The sequence below is a fragment of the Trichomonascus vanleenenianus genome (assembly GCF_965637985.1).
Source record: "Trichomonascus vanleenenianus strain CLIB 3782 genome assembly, contig: TRVA0_018S, whole genome shotgun sequence".
NCBI classification, from domain to species: Eukaryota; Fungi; Ascomycota; class Dipodascomycetes; order Dipodascales; family Trichomonascaceae; genus Blastobotrys; species Blastobotrys vanleenenianus.
The window spans coordinates 38,964-56,584 of NW_027481869.1; the positions used below are offsets into that span (position 1 = coordinate 38,964).

The 17,621-nt window shown below is 53.3% G+C and overlaps 5 protein-coding genes across 5 annotated transcripts; 3 read left to right on the forward strand and 2 right to left on the reverse strand.

Moving 5' to 3' along the window:
* Positions 1-3,380: 3,380 nt before the first annotated feature.
* SSD1 (mRNA-binding translational repressor SSD1) lies at positions 3,381-7,256 on the forward strand (the record flags this gene model as incomplete). Its single annotated transcript, XM_076684704.1, has 2 exons — positions 3,381-3,504; positions 3,571-7,256. 2 exons carry the CDS (start codon positions 3,381-3,383, stop codon positions 7,254-7,256), a joined length of 3,810 nt encoding a protein of 1,269 aa, XP_076540972.1.
* Positions 7,257-9,263: 2,007 nt separating this feature from the next.
* Positions 9,264-10,556, forward strand: TRVA0_018S00474 (uncharacterized protein; the record flags this gene model as incomplete). The annotated part of the gene is made up of 2 exons (XM_076684705.1): positions 9,264-9,311; positions 9,393-10,556. 2 exons carry the CDS (start codon positions 9,264-9,266, stop codon positions 10,554-10,556), a joined length of 1,212 nt encoding a protein of 403 aa, XP_076540973.1.
* Positions 10,557-11,085: 529 nt separating this feature from the next.
* Positions 11,086-12,177, forward strand: TRVA0_018S00496 (uncharacterized protein; the record flags this gene model as incomplete). Its single annotated transcript, XM_076684706.1, has 1 exon — positions 11,086-12,177. The coding sequence occupies one exon, from the start codon at positions 11,086-11,088 to the stop codon at positions 12,175-12,177; it is 1,092 nt and encodes a 363-aa protein (XP_076540974.1).
* A 439-nt stretch (positions 12,178-12,616) lies between these two features.
* On the reverse strand, positions 12,617-14,776 carry HSP78 (chaperone ATPase HSP78; the record flags this gene model as incomplete). Its single annotated transcript, XM_076684707.1, has 1 exon — positions 12,617-14,776. The coding sequence occupies one exon, from the start codon at positions 14,774-14,776 to the stop codon at positions 12,617-12,619; it is 2,160 nt and encodes a 719-aa protein (XP_076540975.1).
* An 894-nt stretch (positions 14,777-15,670) lies between these two features.
* Positions 15,671-17,278, reverse strand: VBA1 (vacuolar basic amino acid transporter 1; the record flags this gene model as incomplete). The annotated part of the gene is made up of 1 exon (XM_076684708.1): positions 15,671-17,278. One exon carries the CDS (start codon positions 17,276-17,278, stop codon positions 15,671-15,673), a length of 1,608 nt encoding a protein of 535 aa, XP_076540976.1.
* Between the last annotated feature and the right edge of the window lie 343 nt (positions 17,279-17,621).

The following is a 17,621-nucleotide window of genomic DNA, read 5'->3' on the forward strand; positions in this document are numbered from 1 at the left end:
TGTCGTAAAGGGGTCAAGTGAACAAGTAAGAAGGGGATTAATCTGCAGGTTTGGCGAAAAAAGAACAAAAACGGTTAATCTCGTCCCGAATGCAGCAGTTAGCCCTTTTGGTGCCCTACTGGGCCTACAGTACTAAAGAGCTGACGCGGGAAGGAGGCACCACTGTGCGTCTGGTTGTAAACCGCTTCGTGCTGCTTTTCGAAGTAAAAAAAAAAAAAAGTGTACCAGGCTGCTGCAGCAGAAATGCCGAAAAAGTGGCACTCCAGAGGAAGAGGAATCCCGGCAAAGCCCTGGAAAAGCAAACAACCCGGAAACCCACGAAGCTGACGAAAACCGAAAACCGAAAACCGGCGTGCTGGTTTAGCCAGGGAAATAAGAAAAAAAAGCCAAGGGTGCGTCCTGGAAGCACTGTAGCTTAGTGCTGTAGTGATGGATGGCAGTAAATTCCAGAGGCAAGGCGGGTTTTATGGCAGCTTCAACGGTTGGCCGGGGTCTTTATAATGTGCGCTCCCCGAAGGGCGGGGGGGGGGGGGGGGGTATAAACCTGGACAGGGGAATGAAACCGACAAGATAGCAGGCCTGGCCTTGGGGAAGAACAAAAACTGGCGGAGAGGAAAGCTGCCTGAATCAATTCAGATATACTTTAGCCCTGAGTCGCCTCTGTCACTTGTTAAGAGTTTTCAGGTACGCGTGCCAATAACGGCCCACCTCCGCATTCCCCCTCATGCTGCCACTACTTTAGTGGTTCGTCGTACATCGGGGTCTTGCTTGGCTGCCGCGCAGCCCCTCCACCACACCATATAATGTGCCGCAATACCTATAATAACTACAGTATAGTACAGTAGTGGTAGAAGCGGAAAGTACGTAGTATTGAAGTGGTAGTAGCAGTAGTAGCGTAGTAGATGCAACAGATATGGAGAGGCCGTTTTTGATTGACGACTGCATAGACGCAGTGGAACCCTCCCCTCCCCCTGAGCGTTATTCACAGCCTCGCTATGGGGAAACCTTAGTGCAATGGGTACCCCATTGTAGTGGTGAAATTAGCGACGGTCTCCTTGATACATGGGCTTTTAAGGTTCATGATGCCTCTCTGTGTTTAACACGGGGAGCTTTGTCAGTTGTACGAGACAGCGGGTACCTAAACACCGCCGAAACATACCGCGTCTTGTGCGGCCGTGGCTGCCTCCAACAAACAGCAGATGGGGGGGAACATTGCCGTTCGTGGAGCCGTTTTGCATACCAATTCCGGGGCGGTCTGATGCAGATCGAGTGGTTCTCAACGGGTACGATCCTTGGGGCGCCGTACCCGCGTATTGCACTCTTTTCGGGTAAAGCCGCTTCAGATGCGGCTCGCTATCCACCGTTTAACCTTAAAAACATGGCGCCATTTCAACCGTCCCTATTACTAATGGAGAATCATAAACTCGACAATGTGATATATCTCACGCGATACACTCCACGAGGAGCTATGAGATACCCACTCTCTTGTGTAATTGGGGGGACTGGTCCCCCCAAACCCCCCTGTGGCTCCGCTACGCGGAGAGTTTGTTGTACCCTCGAATACCTGTAACACAGTTTACTCAATACATCTGGACAGTGTGCCTAATAATAGGGACAACTCAGTTTGGACTGTGCGTTATCAATATCTCCTCTGCGACTATAGCAGGACTCCCCCAAATAACGGTAGGATTGTATTCCCCCTCTACTCAAAATGAGGGACCCTTCTTGCGTGACCCTTGCTTTAGGCATGCACTACAGTACCACGGAAAATCTAGAGCGGATCGACAATCACTGAGCCGCACTCGACAGGCCTATGTACATATACAGCACTTCTACCCTACGTATGTACAGTACACAATACACGTAGATCTACAAAGCCTACAGCACTTCTACACTACGCATGTACCATATGTATGTAGATTCCTGTGCATATTCCCCGTTAAACGGGATACGCCCCCCCCCCCCCCCCCTTCAGGTAGTACAGCTACAGCTGCTGGCACTGGCGGGGAGTGTCGGCTTCCGCGCCGAGAGCCCGGCACCGAACCCGGTTCCATGGAACAACTCGGGATCTGGGCCTCGCGTTCCTTCAGCTTTGCGTTGAAGTCGAGGTACGCCACGCGCGTTCCGCCAATCGCCAATTGTCGGCTTTTGCGATGCATCCTCCCCGATCGAGTACAAACTGGCCAATCGACCACTTACTTGGTCCACTTTGCCCAATCGGGAAATGCCACCTCTCCCCAAATACATTCCAAATACCCTCTCCACTGTACTACCTACCCCAGTGTAATTGGGGAGGGGGGGGAGGGACTAACCCCCTGGGGTTCGGCTGTGTGGAAATATCTGGCGATAGGGAACAATTGACTCCGCGAAATGAAGCTAGGGGAGCTCAGGCTCTCGAATTACCTCTCTAGTATAATTGGTCCCCCCCCAGGGTCCGCTACGCGGAGGGTTTGTTCGGCTGTATCATATAGGAATAACAGTGACCACGTAAAAGTCCTCCGCGCAGCGGAGCCACGGGGGGTTTGGGGGGCAAGCCCCCCAATTACACCAAGTAGATGGAGCGGAGAGTTCTATTCGAAACATACTACTAGTCTATATCATATGTCACCACAGCCATAGTTGTCTCCACTTATCTTAATGCCATCTACGTAGCGGAACTACGGGAGCTCTAAAGCTGACCCACGAATACCCACTCATTAGTGTAATTGGGGGTGCCACTACCCAACCCAACGCCCCCCCCCCCCCCCCTGGGGCTCCGCTACGCGGAGAGTATTATAGTACACTAAACGACAGCTACCAGAACTATAGCGTGACTTATATCAGTATTCCTCCGCGAAGCCACGGTGTGTTTGGAGAGCCAGCCTGCCAAGTAGACTAGGAGCTCTCTTACTCTCTGTGGCATCACAATATCGTATATTGCCCCTTCTCGTATTGTATGTATGTGCGATGTGCGATGTGGAGTGGTTGTGTGTGGTGCGCGGGACCCGCGGAGAGAGAAACACCCCTCTCTGTCTCCCCCCCCAAAATCGCTCCCTCCCTGCTTTTATCACACAGAAACAACGAACCACCACCGTATACCGCGTAGGCAACATTACATTGGCAACCAGCTAGGCATCGTTTAGGCAGGAACCGGAGAGAAAGAGCGCGAGAAGGAGTAATTGTGTACCGATCCTTTTGTGTTGTGTTTATTCGATCCTTTTTAAGGTTTTAAATCGTAATCCTCCTCTCCATTCCTTTGCGCATCTTTTTCGATACCTTCCTTTGTGATACGGTGAGATCGTAGCCGATTGGACCGAATGGCCATTGCATTGCTCTAATTCTTGCTGATATTTTGTTTATTTGCTTATCTTTTTTTTTAATTTCCGTTTGTTTGCTTTATCATGAATCCGTCCGGCTCCAAGAGCAACAAGAGTCCACCAACCACCGGTGGACAGAGAGGCAGGGGCACCCGCAACCTGCACATCGCACACAGGCGATCTCCGTCTGAATTGACTCCGTTGATGGGTAAGTTAAACTCCAGGGGGAGGGAGGAAGAAGTTAGAGCTTAAAAGGACTAACGTTATGGAACAGTTGAACAGCTGGCGCTACAGCAGCAGATTGAAATGCTTCAGGCCCAGCAGCAGCAGATCCTGGCGCAGCACCATCAATTCGCCCAGGCAGGGCTGTTGCCACCGCCCACGGCGGGACCTGGCGGATCCCTTATGCCGCCACCGACCTTGCAGCCGCCTTCCTACGCCGCAGCCGCCGCACCGCCCCCCGCGGGCGCCGCACCATTTGGCCAGTTTGGGCAAACCCCACCGCCGTCGCTCTACCACCACCGCCGGGCCCAGTCTTCCATGGCCGGCGCGGGCGCGGGTGTAGGCGGCGGAGGCGGTGTCGCGTACACCAACGCCGCCGCGTCGCCAGGCACGGGATCGGAGCGATCTGCCTACGGCCACACACGCCGCCACTCGCTGGCGCTCTCCGAGGCCAAAAAGGCCGCCGCGCTGGCGCAGGCCAAGCGCCAGGGAGACGCTACAACCACTACTGCTGCTGAGCCGCCGCATGCGGCGTCCGCTGCTGCCGCCGCACCCTCTGCGGCTGGGACTTCTACAACGCCGCAGCAGACCGCCAAAACTGGTGGCTCGCCGCCGCTAGGAAAGCAGATCCCTACTTTCAAGTTCCCACCCGATAGCCCCATCGCCAGCGGCTCGTCGACTTCGCCACGGTTCAAGGGCCACGGACGGTCCCAGTCGGTGCAGTACGGCTCGGGTAACAAATTCTACAACAACAACAGCAACAACAACAACAACCGCACCGGCTCGCCGCAGCGAAACTTCCAGTTTCCACCGGCCAGCGAGGCCCAGGAGCCTTTGGACAGGCGTCACTCGCTGGCGGGCCACCAGAGGACCGGCTCGCGCAACATGGAGGGCAATTGGCGCCAGCAGCAGGCATTTAACGCCGCGGCCGCCTCGCCAGGCAGCAGCGACCTGCTCTCAGCGTCGCCGTCGCAGCCATTCATCCCAGGACACCGGCCGAGAGGTTCGTACAATTCGTCCATCTCGAGCATGGCGGCGTTCTATCAGAACACTGCGGCCGGCCCCAATCAGGGCGGCGGCCAGGCGCGAAAGAGTCTGTTTGCGCCCTACTTACCGCAGGCATCACTTCCGGGGCTTCTCAATGAGGGCCGGCTCGTCGCCGGTGTGCTAAGAGTCAATCGAAAGAACCGATCCGATGCATACGTCTCGACCAACGGTCTCCTCGACGCCGACATCTTCATTTGCGGCTCCAAGGACCGAAATCGAGCGCTGGAGGGAGACCTTGTGGCCATCGAATTGCTCGAGGTCGACGAGGTGTGGGGCTCCAAGAAGGAGAAGGAGGAGAAGAAGAAGCGAAAGGACGCCGCCTACAGCCACCAGACGCCACAACAAAGCGGTTCTGCCAACATTGAGGAGGAAGGCAGCTCTGTTACTACGTCCAACGAGGCTCCAACAAGTGGTGGCGGCGCTGGAGACGGTCTGCGACGGAAGGGCTCGCTGAAACAGCGGCCAACCCAGAAGAAGAACGACGATGTCGAAGTTGAGGGCCAGACGCTTCTTCTGGTCGAAGAGGAGGAGCTCTCCGACGCAGCCAAGCCGCTCTATGCCGGCCACGTCGTCGCCGTCATTGAACGTGTGCCAGGACAGATGTTCAGCGGTACGCTTGGCCTCCTGCGACCGTCGTCCCAGGCGACGAAGGACAAGCAGGACGCCGAACGCCGGGAGAAGGGCGAGCCTGAGCGGCCGATTGACAGGCCCAAGATTGTGTGGTTCAAGCCAACCGACAAACGCGTGCCGCTCATTGCCATTCCTACCGAGCAGGCGCCTAAGGACTTTGTCGAGAACCACCAGAAGTACGCTGACAAAATTTTCATTGCATCCATCAAGCGATGGCCTATCACTTCCCTGCATCCGTTTGGTACCCTTGTCGAGGAGCTGGGTCCGAGCAACGACCTGGACGTTGAAATTGAGGCCATTCTGCGGGACAATAACTTCAACGCCGACGCGTTCCCCGAGTCGGTGCTGCGGACTATCCCCGATGAGAGCTCCCTGCTCACTGATGATGACAAGGCTATCCGAAGTGATTTCACCGTGCACAATGTCGTGGCGCTGACGCCTAACGATGTGCTTTTCGATGAAGCCGTGCACGTCCGTAAGCTCGATGAGACGACTTTTGAGCTTGGTGTCCACATTGCCGATGTTACCCAGTCAGTGGCTATGAACTCGCCGCTCGACCGGGAAGCCAAGAAGCGGGCATCGTCTGTATTCCTCATGCAGAAGGACATCAACATCTTTCCGGCCAGCTTCAACAAGCGCGTCGGGTTTGAGGCTGGCAAGACTTCGCCGACTGTGTCTGTTGTGTTTGAGATCGATGCTAAGACCTTTGAAGTTACCGATTGCACCTTCAAGCTCGGCTACATCAATCCATCTGCCGTGCTTCACTACAACGCCGTTGACCAGGCTCTCAGTGGCAAAGAATCTCTTTCTCCTGAGGTTGGTGACACTATTGAGACGTTGCAAAAGATTGCCAATAAGTTCCGGCAGCAGCGATTCCACTTGGACAGCGATTCTGTGACGCCCATTCTTGCTCTGCTGAACCAGGTTGACGACGAGAATGTCGCTGTAACCCCGAACATTTTCGATGGCAAGGCGGCCCAGCAGCTTGTCGACGAGATCAATATCAAGGTGAACAGCGCCGTTGCTCAGAAATTGCACGCCAAGCTGGGCGACGTTGCATTCCTGCGAAGACAAGCCGAGCCCATACTACAGCGGCTCGAGTCATTCTCGGACACCATCCGGGGACTCAACCTTGAGATTGACACCTCTTCGAGCGAGGCTATCCAGCGAAGCTTCTTCAAGATCAAGGACGATACCGTGCGAAAAGCGCTCGAGACGCTTTTCTGCAAGTGCCTGCTGCGGGCCAAGTACTTTGTTCCGGGCAAGGCTAGCTACGACCCTGACGCAAACTACGGGCATTACTACTTGAACACTCCCCTTTATACGCACTTCAACGCGCCGCTGCGACGATATGCTGATGTCATTGTCCAGCGACAGCTCAAGTCTATTATTACTGGTGCCGAGTACACCGAGGATATTGACTCGCTCTCCAGCGCTGCTGACTACTGTAACTTCAAGAAGGATGCGGCGAAGAACGCCCAGGAACAGTCTATGCACTTGTACTTATGCCAGGTGCTTAATAGGGCCGTTGGCGAGAGCCATATTCTGCGAAAGGCGGTCGTTATTCAGGTGTACGAGTCTGCGTTTGATGTGCTGATCCCCGAGCTTGGCATCGAGAAGCGAGTGCACGGCGATCAACTGCCGCTCGTCAAGGCCGAGTTCCACAAGAAAGAGAAGCTGCTGGAGTTGTTCTGGGAGCAGGGCAAAGACTCTGCCACGTTCGTTCCTGCAGATGAGAAGGGAGGCAGAGCACTCCAGGCTGCAGCCAACTCCAAGTACCAGAAGAGCACGGCCGAGCTCATTGCCATCCAGAATAAGGACAAGGCCATTGCCGAGGCAATTGAGAAGCTGAGCATGAACGCCTCGTCATGCGCTGTGTCTGATTCTCAGGGCGCCGCCACTCTTGAGTCGTATCTTGAGGGTCTCATTACGCGCACGGAAAAAGAGAACCGAGTCCAGGAGATACGGGTACTCCAGCATGTTCCAATTCTGCTCCGAGCCGAAGTGGGCAAGTCTATTCCGTGTCTAACTGTTCGAACGCTCAACCCGTTTGCCCGATAAACAGCGCATGCCATTCGTTTTTGGTTTTTTTTTTTTGATTATTTCTCACTTTTTTTATTGTTTTTTGCCCTGTTTACATTGTTTGGCATTTTTTTATTCAAAGCACAAATGATGAAAAAAAAGAACATGATATCCTACAATTCATAGTCCCTCGTTTTCATATAGCCAGTAATACTAATATGTTTGCCCCCCCTTGCCCTTACAAGTTTTTTAGCTCTTGGTGAATTTTCCCATGTGGTCAATTGACTAGGGGGCCAGCCCCCAAACCCCCGTAGCTCCGCTTCGCGGAGATTTTACCTCCATAGTTAAAGCCAATTGGGCCATCTCCGAAGCAGAGTCCTGGGAGTTTGGGGGGGATTGGTGCCCCCATTTGTACTAGGAATGGAGTGTATTCCCCTAGGCTCCTGTACCTTGGTTGATGGTAATAACACAACAGCGTTTTCGTTCAAACTTCCAACCTGTAACGTTAGGCTTGCTCAATGTGTACTCTTGGTGAATCAAGAACCAGGAGTATACTGTGTCTCAATGTTTTGAAATTTTTGGTGTAAACTGTGGTCAGAACTGTGCAAGAAGACGAGTGCTGCAGGTTATACAACATATGCTATATCTTCGCGTGGACATTACTAACAAGGAGGATAGAAGCGTACCGCCAGAAAGTGCTCAATGGCCCTGTTTATATTGGTGACTCAGGAATCTGCTAGCAATTGATGCGAGGGGAAGATCGCTTCATACCAACTATGTTTCTTTTATGTGTATTGATAGTGTCTTTTCCGCGAGGCTATATTATACTTGTAGGAGTAAAAACCTTCTTGCAGCTTAAAACAGTTTTCGAGAGTATAAATACAATGGATTGTTTGTCACATCAAATTTGGTATAACATATTAACGTCGGTATATCATGAGTTTGCAAGAGTTCGCGACCACCCAAGGCATGGCAAACGAGCTGAGCTCCAGTACAAGACAGCTGGCCCCGCATGACGCGAATTACAGCAGCATTGATTACTGTCATTACATCCCCGAAAACGCCCAATTTAGTTCCAGTGATGACGAAAGTCTCGGCGAGGAGGAGACAGCGGAGGGCAGCTCCACCAATTCCCCCTCCCCAGTAGCTTCTCCAGAGACTGAAGGCCAAGAGAGCCCAAGGTCATGCAAAAGCGATCATTGGCCCAACGAGCCACCCGGAGAAATTGGCCCCTCCAGCGGTTATGCAGGTGTTCTCAAGCCGAGCAGCCAAGGATATGCCTATTCGCCCGTGCCCGCCCAGTACTTCTACCACCATATCTGCCCATAACTACCCATAATTACCCACGATTACCATAGATGTAGCAACCCCGCTTAAGAATATTGTCGATATTACATGTACAAATACAGCTCCGGCGCAAAGCGTCGCTCTATATGCAACTCTCCACACTTGCAGTCTAGAAGGTGCCTTGACGAACAGCGTGTAGTTCCAACGGTTCGCAGCATCGAGGACTCATTCTCTGGGGCCCCGCTTTGACGTTCCGACGGCATAGCCGTGGATGCAGGTCGCCGATGGTGATGGGTGCCGCGCTAGAGACGGGTCGGACCTCTTCTTCCGACACTAGACCCAACCAACCGTTGGAAGAAGCTATAGGCTGTTGAATCCAATTATCCAGGACTCTAGTAGATCCAGAGGGGGGGGGGGGGGGAAGGTCAGTACTGGAGTATCATGTTCAGATCTAGGCTGGGTTATGGCCCATATTTTCTGCAAACGTGGTGCAATCTGCCCCCCGCACTAACACCCACGGTTTCTGCAGGGCTCGTCATCCACGGCTGTCTTGAAAGTTTCTCCGACGACCAGCAGTATCCCACACTTAATGGGCACCCATCTGTACTGAGGGGTTACAATCCATCTATAAAAGGTCACCATATTGTCTTCGAGGATTAAAGTATTCGGACTTGGTTCAACCATCCCCCTTTTATTTAACCTTCTACTCGTACTTACTCGAGTTAATACCGAAATTTTTCAAATCCCGGACCGATAAAAATGACTAAGGATACAACCGTCAAGCTCATCATCGACTCTGATCCAGGCGTAAGTTCATCAGAATCCGCTAGACTAGGAGGCACTAAACTAGTGAATCTAGGAAAGTGTATATCAGAACTAACAAAGTAGGTTGACGATGTGACTGCATTCCTGCTGGCGCTGAACACGCCAAACGTGGATCTCAAGCTCATCTCGCTGGTGTTTGGCAACTGCGATACCGTCAACTCGCTGCGAAACACTGTCTCCATGTTCCACGTACTGCGACACGAGCGGGAACATCGCGAAAGGACCGGGAAGCCCGTTCCCTGGGCCGGCCAGAAGCCCATCGTCAGCGTCGGTATGAGCACGGCGCTCAACGGGGATCAGCTCGATGCCACCGACTTCCACGGCGCCGACGGCCTGGGCAACGTGCACGAGCTCGCACCGCATTTCACTGCCGACAACAAGTATATCTCGCTGTTCAGGCGGGCCGACGAGACCGATCCGGTCCGGGTCGACGTACCCGATCTCGGGTTCATTGCGTCGCGGCAGCCAAGCTATCTCGACATCCTCGAGGTGCTCAGAGAAGAGGAACCAAACACTGTCACCATCGCAGCCATTGGTCCGCTCCAGAACATCGCCATGGCGGCGCAGACCGAACCGGAGACGTTTGCCCGGGTCAAGCAGGTGCTAGTCATGGGCGGTGCCCTCTTCGAGGCCGGCAACTGCACACCGACCGCCGAGTTCAACGTCTATGCAGACCCGACTGCATCGGCGCGAATCTACGCCCTGACGTGCCCACAGCCCAAGTACACCCTGCCGCCAGGGTCGCCTGAAGTGCTTTACAACTTCGCCAAGCCGCTGGACCTGACGCTTTTCCCGCTCGACGTCACCCACAAGGTGTGGCTCGCGCAGGAGGACTTCGATACCGCCCTCGCCGCTAGCTCCGACTCGCCTCTGGCGCAGTGGATGTGCGTGTGGCTCAAGAAGGCGTTCGCCAACAACGTCGCGTTCGCCGGTCTGCCTCTGCTGAACCCGCACGATGCACTCACTGTGTGGTACGCCTTTGGCTCTGAGAGCAAGGGCTGGACTGTGTCTCGAGGCAATGATATCAGAGTTGAGACCGCTGGTCATCTCACCAAGGGTACGACTATCATTGACCGTCGAGGCAGACCAAAAAGCGAGCTGCCGACGCATAATGACCACGACAACTGGCTGCTCAAGGGTGCTGGCAACTCGGTCTCCCATGTTGAGGAGGCGCCTCACATGGGCGCGGACTTTGGCAAGTTCCTCCTCAAGACCATTCTCTTGTAGTTTAATCAGCAATTACCATAACTTAACTAACCCTGTTTATCACCATCCACCGCAAAGCGGAGCTACGCCCCCCATTCCCCCTCCATGTTCTCTTCGCTACACGTCTTCGGCGTATTCTTTTTTTGGGGGGGCAGCCCCCAATCCCCCATAGAACCGCTTCGCGGTAGATATATATATTCAATCGTGTACCAGATATTCTCAAGGCGCCTCCGCAAAGCGGAGCTGCGGGGGGTTTGGGGGGCTAGCCCCCCATGTTTGTCTCATCGCAAGCCTTTATGGCTAGCCATGCTCACAGTGGTCCGTGTCGATAGCAGTGGTAGGTGAAGATAAGTTACCCGGCCGGGATCCCGGTATCCCGGGAAACTTATCGTGAAATTTCAGCATTGAACGAGACGGCGCAAAGCGACGAAGAGAGAGAAAGGTTAGCATGTTTCGACTCGCCTTTCCGAGGGCTACGCGCGTAGCTGGGCTGAGGCATTTTCATGCCAGCAGACCGTACTTCCTAGAATTTGGCGCCGAGCCGCTCGACATGACTTCGCTGAGGTCCCGAGTCGAACAGGAGATCGTCAACTCCGCCGAGCCGGTCGCCGAGAGCGACGTCAAGAGCGCGCTGTCGGCATGCGCAAAGCTGGAGAATGTGTATGAGCAGTCCTCCGATGCTTCGTCTCCGCTGCCCGAGACCCCGTCGGACGAAGTTCGCGGCGTGCTGAAGCAGATTCTCGAGTCGAAGAACGTAAAGCTGTCGCAGGACATTCTCAAGTCGTTCTTCGCGTCACACCCTCCGCCGAGCGCTGATTCGGCTCTTATGGCCATGAAGATCTTCCAGCGACGAACTGACTCGAGCATCCCCCGGGACGTCACCATGATCCCATTCCGAAGAGCAGTCTACAGCGCCGACTTTCCAAGCTCGTTCGCTCTGATGGACGCCGCGGTTAACTCTTCACAGTACAGGGCTATGGTGCGAAAACAGTGGCAAAAATATGCGGCATACTGGGCCGTTGGTACGGGTACTATTCTGAGCGGAGTTGAGTTGCTGCTGCAGTCGGGGCTCGTAGGCGTGTGGGAATCTACCGGGATGGTGCATATGATGGTCCTCACTTATCTGAGCAGTGTATCTCTCTACGCCGGTCTAGCTTTTGGTGGTCGGCTGTCGGGTAACGGTGAGATTCTCAAGTGGACGCAGGGTACAGTGACGACCCACTGGTTCTCGCATGCCGCGGAGATGCGAATGGCATCACTCATTGCTGATGTCAACCGGTCACTGCCTGAGAACCAGGATGAGTGTTCGTTCAAGCTGCGACAAGACCTCAAGAAGCGTAACATGGCCACTGTCGAGGTTGAACAGGAGTCGTTGTTGAAGGAGTACTGGGCCAAAGGTGGTGAAGGGTTTGAATGGATCGAGCCGGACCAGGACCCTGCGGAGATCCTGTGGAGACATAAGATGGACGCTACGCGAGCCAAACGACTGGGATCGCCTTATTCCAAGCAGCCTGATGCCAACAATGAGTGGGCTGATCAGGTGATCCAGCAGTCTCTGCCCCATGCTTCGTTGATTGATACTGGGGACAAGACTCTTCCAGAGAGGCCGGAGAACCCTGCAATTGGCCCTGGGGAGAAATAGAGGTTTCCTCCTAGATCTGTATTGTAAATAGTTACGATTTATGAACCATCCACTATCCAGGGAAATTACATCCTTATCTTCGTTTTATCCGTTTTCACGACATTATACTTAATGCGCTTATCCACTTCATCCCCAGGGGACTTCATCCGGCATAACTAGGGCATACCATGCCCGCCATTCGTAATTCATCTAATATGTAGGTGGATATTTCAAACGGTCTATCAATTATGCTCAACAACTTTCATATTTAATCGTACATCTCATTGGCTATCACTCCATCTATAACTCTCAGTTTTCATACCTGCAAAGAGCATACAACTCGTGGATATCACATCTCAAATAGTATTGACAGAAGAGTCTAACAAACAATAAATAATATTTACAACAGTTTTAAAACAAATCCCCGACTCATTCTGATCGTGGTTTAACCATAGAACAATTACTCCTCCGGCTCGTTCTCATCATGATTTGCTTCGACAATGAGCTTACCGCCCCTTGCCGTGACCTTGACAGTCTCATTCTGCCTAACCTGTCCTTTGATGAGCAAAATTGCCAGAGGGTTGAGCATCTCCTTCTGAATGAGCCTGTTCAACGGCCGAGCACCATACAATGGATCGTACCCGTGCTGGACAAGCCACTCCTTACCCTCAGCACCAACCTCCAGTTTGATGCGACGGTTGTCAAGCCGGTGTTGGACCTCCTTGAGCCTGATGTCAACAATCTCCCGCAGTGCCTCCTTGGAGAGCCGATTGAATACGATAATGTCATCGAGTCGATTAATAAACTCCGGCGGATAGTAGTTCTTCATCGCATCGATAACCTGCCGCTTGGTCTCCTTGCTCACCTTGCCGCTCTCATTCTCAAGCTCGGTATCCGAAATGAGAATCTCCTGGCCAATGTTGCTGGTCATGACAATGATCGAGTTCTTGAAGTCGACCTTTCGGCCCTGGCCGTCCGTGAGCTGACCTTCATCCAGCACCTGCAACAGCAGCTTCGACACATCGGGATGTGCCTTCTCCATTTCGTCAAACAACACTACGGCATACGGCTTTCGTCGCACTGCTTCAGTCAGCTCGCCAGACTCCTCGTACCCGACGTAGCCTGGTGGAGCGCCAATGAGACGAGACACGGAGTGCTTCTCTTGGAACTCGCTCATATCAAATCGAATGACGGCCCCTTCGTCATCAAACAAGAATTCGGCAAGCGCCTTGGTGAGTTCAGTCTTGCCGGTACCAGTCGGGCCCAAGAACATGAAACTTCCTACCGGCCGCTTCTCGTTAGTAAGACCCGCTCGCTGGAGGTGAACCGCGTCAGCAACCGCCTTAATTGCCTCGTCTTGGCCAACAACTCTGTGCTTAATAGCGTCCTCCATGTACAGCAGCCGATCCTTCTCGCCTCGCATGAGCGACTGCGTTGGGATACCAGTCATTCGCGAAACGACCCGCGCAATGTCGTCCGAAGTCACGGAATCGTGGAGCAGAGCACTGGCGTTTCGTGCCGAGCTCTCGTCGGGCAGCTTGCTCTGCAGCTCAGGGATCTTGGAGTACTGCAGCTCTGAAGCCCGGCCAAAGTCACCGTTTCGCTGAGCCTGCTCGAGCTCGAGCTTCGCCTGTTCCAGCTCCTGCTTGGCCTGCTTCACAGCGTCAATCTCCTTCTTCTCGTCCTCCCACACTTTGGTAAGCCTCGCCACTTCCTCCTGCTTGAGTCTGAGGTCGTTTTCAAGCTTCTCTCGCCGTTCAACAGAAATAGGGTCAGTTTCCTTCTTCAGCGATTCGAGCTCGATCTGGATCGTCATGATCTGCCGATCCAGTTCTTGGATAGCATCCGGCTTCGACTCGTGCTGGAGTCTCAACGCCGAACATGCCTCGTCCACCAAATCAATAGCCTTATCAGGCAGGTATCGGTCGGTAATATACCGGTTGGAGTAAACCGCGGCTGTCACCAGCGCCGCGTCGCTAATCCGAACTCCGTGGTGAACCTCGTATCTCTCCTTCAGTCCTCGCAGAATGCTGATTGCATCCTGCACAGTGGGCTCGTCGACCCTGACCGGCTGGAACCGTCGCGCCAGGGCCGCATCCTTCTCAATGTACTTCCGGTACTCGTCCAGAGTAGTCGCGCCACAGCACTGCAGCTGGCCCCGGGCCAATGCCGGCTTGATAAGGTTCGACGCATCTACGCTTCCTTCGCTCTTACCCAGCCCCAGCAGAATGTGCAATTCGTCAATGAACAAAATAACCTTGCCGTGCTGATCAGTGATCTCCTTGAGTACCGACTTGAGCCGCTCCTCGAACTCGCCCCGGAACTTGGCACCGGAAATAAGACTCCCCAAGTCGAGGGAGATAACCCGCTTGTCGCGCATGCTCTCCGGCACCTGGCCCCGGGCAATCCGCTGGGCCAAGCCTTCCATGATGGCAGTCTTACCGGTACCGGCCAGACCAATTAGCGCGGGGTTGTTCTTGGTACGCCTCGATAGGATCTGGATCGTCCGCTGAATCTCCTTATCCCGGCCAATGACTGGATCAAGCTTGCCGTCCTCGGCCAGCTTGCTCAGGTCAGTTCCGTAGGTCTCCAGCGCCGTCTTCTGGTCCTCTGGCTGCATGGGTGCACCCTGCTGGTTGAAGTTATAGGGCCCGCCTCGTCCATGTCCGTTTGAATAGGCCCGAGTGGTAGTCCGCGGGGATGAGATGCCGTGGGCGGCCAAAACTCTCGGCACTTGGCTCAGGACTGCCGCCGAAGGGGCTTGCTGCAATGCCCCGCGGGCAATGCCTCTAGCCAATGCTTTCCGTGCAAGTATCGTTGAACTTCGCTTCATCATCTCGCTCTTTCGACACTGTTGTACGATGGGCCCACAAAGGTCAGGTGCGTTATCTTATATAGATGGCCCGGCGGTCTGGGCCCGATCCGCCTAGAACCGTCTAGAAAGTTCGCACGGCTGAAACACCGATAAGCCGCACCATGGCTTCCAAGGCCGTGAATGGTTCAGGACAGAGGAGTTAATTGGATTGATTACAGTGGTCATGAGACGCTCATGTGGCAAATAAAACTGTATTGATTGATATTTGAGGGCCAGCCTTCGAGCTCCCGTGGCTCCGCTTCGCGGAGTAGCACTGCACCTCTAATCATTGTGTCTGGGCTCTGACAATTGGTTCATGTATGAGAGCTTAGCTATTGAAAAGTATCAGCTAATGTAGCAAGATATTCAATTGGTTTAACCCGTAAAGTCGGCTGCGTCTCAACTACATATCCCGTCATATCACCTCCCTAAACCGCTTATACCAGTGCCGGTACCAAACAAACCTTAATGTGCTACCGGTAATCTTGCAATAAATAGCCTAAGCCGATATAAATATGGACACAGATTAAAATTCGAGTGTATCAATAAAGATATCAATTCATAGTGGTGAACGTACCGCTATCGAACCCCCCTCGTGTGATTGAATTCCACGATGTGTAGTTAAAGTTAAAAGAATAATCATGCTGTTATTGAGGTTAGTTAATATCTCTCTATAGTGCTATGCAGCTTGTGCTCTTTCATAAGAAGCGCAAAAAAAAGCATGATAATGCCCTGAACAAAGCACGCGATCAAGACCATCCGTGTACTGTACTCATAGGACGCAATGACCGCCGACTGGTATTCGTCCGGCACACTTCGGATCGCCTCGACAGAGCTCATGACCCTGGAAATTACGTCGTTGGCTAATGGTCCATTTACCCGCGCGTGCAACTGCTCGCTCAGGTTGATCTGGAAAATGGAGCTGGCCACAGACACACCCAACGTGGATCCAATGCCGCGGAATGAAAACTGGATAGAAGTAGCCCCGGCCTGGAACTCGTGTGGTACAGCAGCAATGAGTGCCAGCAGCATAACTGTGAGCATGGCCGCATATCCAAACCCATTGAGCAAAAGACTCAGGTACTGCATGCTCTCCGGCATGGTCAAACGATAGTGGATGAGCATGAACACCCCCGTTAGGAGTATCACCGACGAGACGACGCCACACCAGTAGTATCGCCCAGTCCGGCTCATGTAGAACCCGGCAAAAAATGACCCCAAAGCGACGCCAATGAAGTTGCTGAACAGACGTTGGCCAACCTCGGTAGGGGACATGCCCATAACTGAGATGAACCGAACCGGCACGAAAAACAATACACCGTAAATGGCCATTACAATGAAGAAGTTGGCCAGAGAAGAAGCCATGACTGTTCTATCGGCGAAAAGCTGCACCGGAATTACCGGCTCCTTAGCAACGTAGAGCTCAACATATACAAAGAGACCAGCCACGACAGCGGCCCCACTAAGCAGCCCTAAAACAATTGGACTCGTCCATGGCAGCTGTCGCCCGCCTAAGGAAATGGCGAACATTAGCAAGAGGAGACTCGAAACGAGTGCAACGCATCCAAGAAAGTCAATTCGTCTAAGATGATTTTTGTTCAGCAATCCTTGAGCTTCTTTGGACGAATCAGTAGTACCGTAGGACACGGATTCCTCTCCAAGAAGGGGAGTCTGCCCCTGCTTTTTAACATTATCGTGAGTGAAACACACCATCAACAGTGCTGCCGAGACAAGGATGGACGGTACCTGGACATTGAAGGCACTCCGCCAGCCATATCGCTCGGACATGAAGCCGCCCACGACTCCACCGAGACCAGCTCCGATGCCAAAGCAGAGGCTAAAAACCCCCTGGAGTATACCCCGCGACCGCAAGGGGATCATGTCGCTTTGGGCAATAGTAGATACAGAGAGCACGCCTCCACCACCAATACCTGCGACGACCCGGCCAAGCACAAGCTGCTCGAGGTTTACGGCAACACCACAGAGCAGGCATCCGAGGCCAATCACTATGTTACAAAAGACGAGCACGTTCTTGCGCCCGTAGATGTCCGACAACTTGCCATAAACCGGCTGGACCGCAGCGCAGGCTACGAAGTAGCCCGTCGCGATCCACTCTACTCGCTGGAGCTCCTTAAGATCAGAGGCAATGTGAGATAGCAAGCTCGTCACCACGGTGCCGTCTAGAGCGACGAAGAACACTCCGACATACATCGTCGCCAGGATGACAACCACCCGGGTCGTATACACTTTCTGCTCGCCACCAGCCATACCAGGTTCTTATGATAGCAGATTATACAACCTGTTGAAGTCTACCAGAGGGGCCGAATATGGTCCCTCTAGGAGACTGCCGACAAGCGGCACCATACCGTCCTCCGAATATCCAAGCAGCTGAAGTGTATCAGTCGGGGGTCTAAACTTGTCTCTAGAGACTGCCGACAAGCGGCAGAACACCGCTCCCCGGCCATAATGTTCCAGGAAACCAGGCTTTGCATAGCTTTTCTATATTAATTATCTATCATAGACCATAGCCTTTGTATATTAATGGTTTATCATATCCTTTGTAGATTGATAGCTTACCATAGATTGGTGATAATACCGGTAGTACAATAGG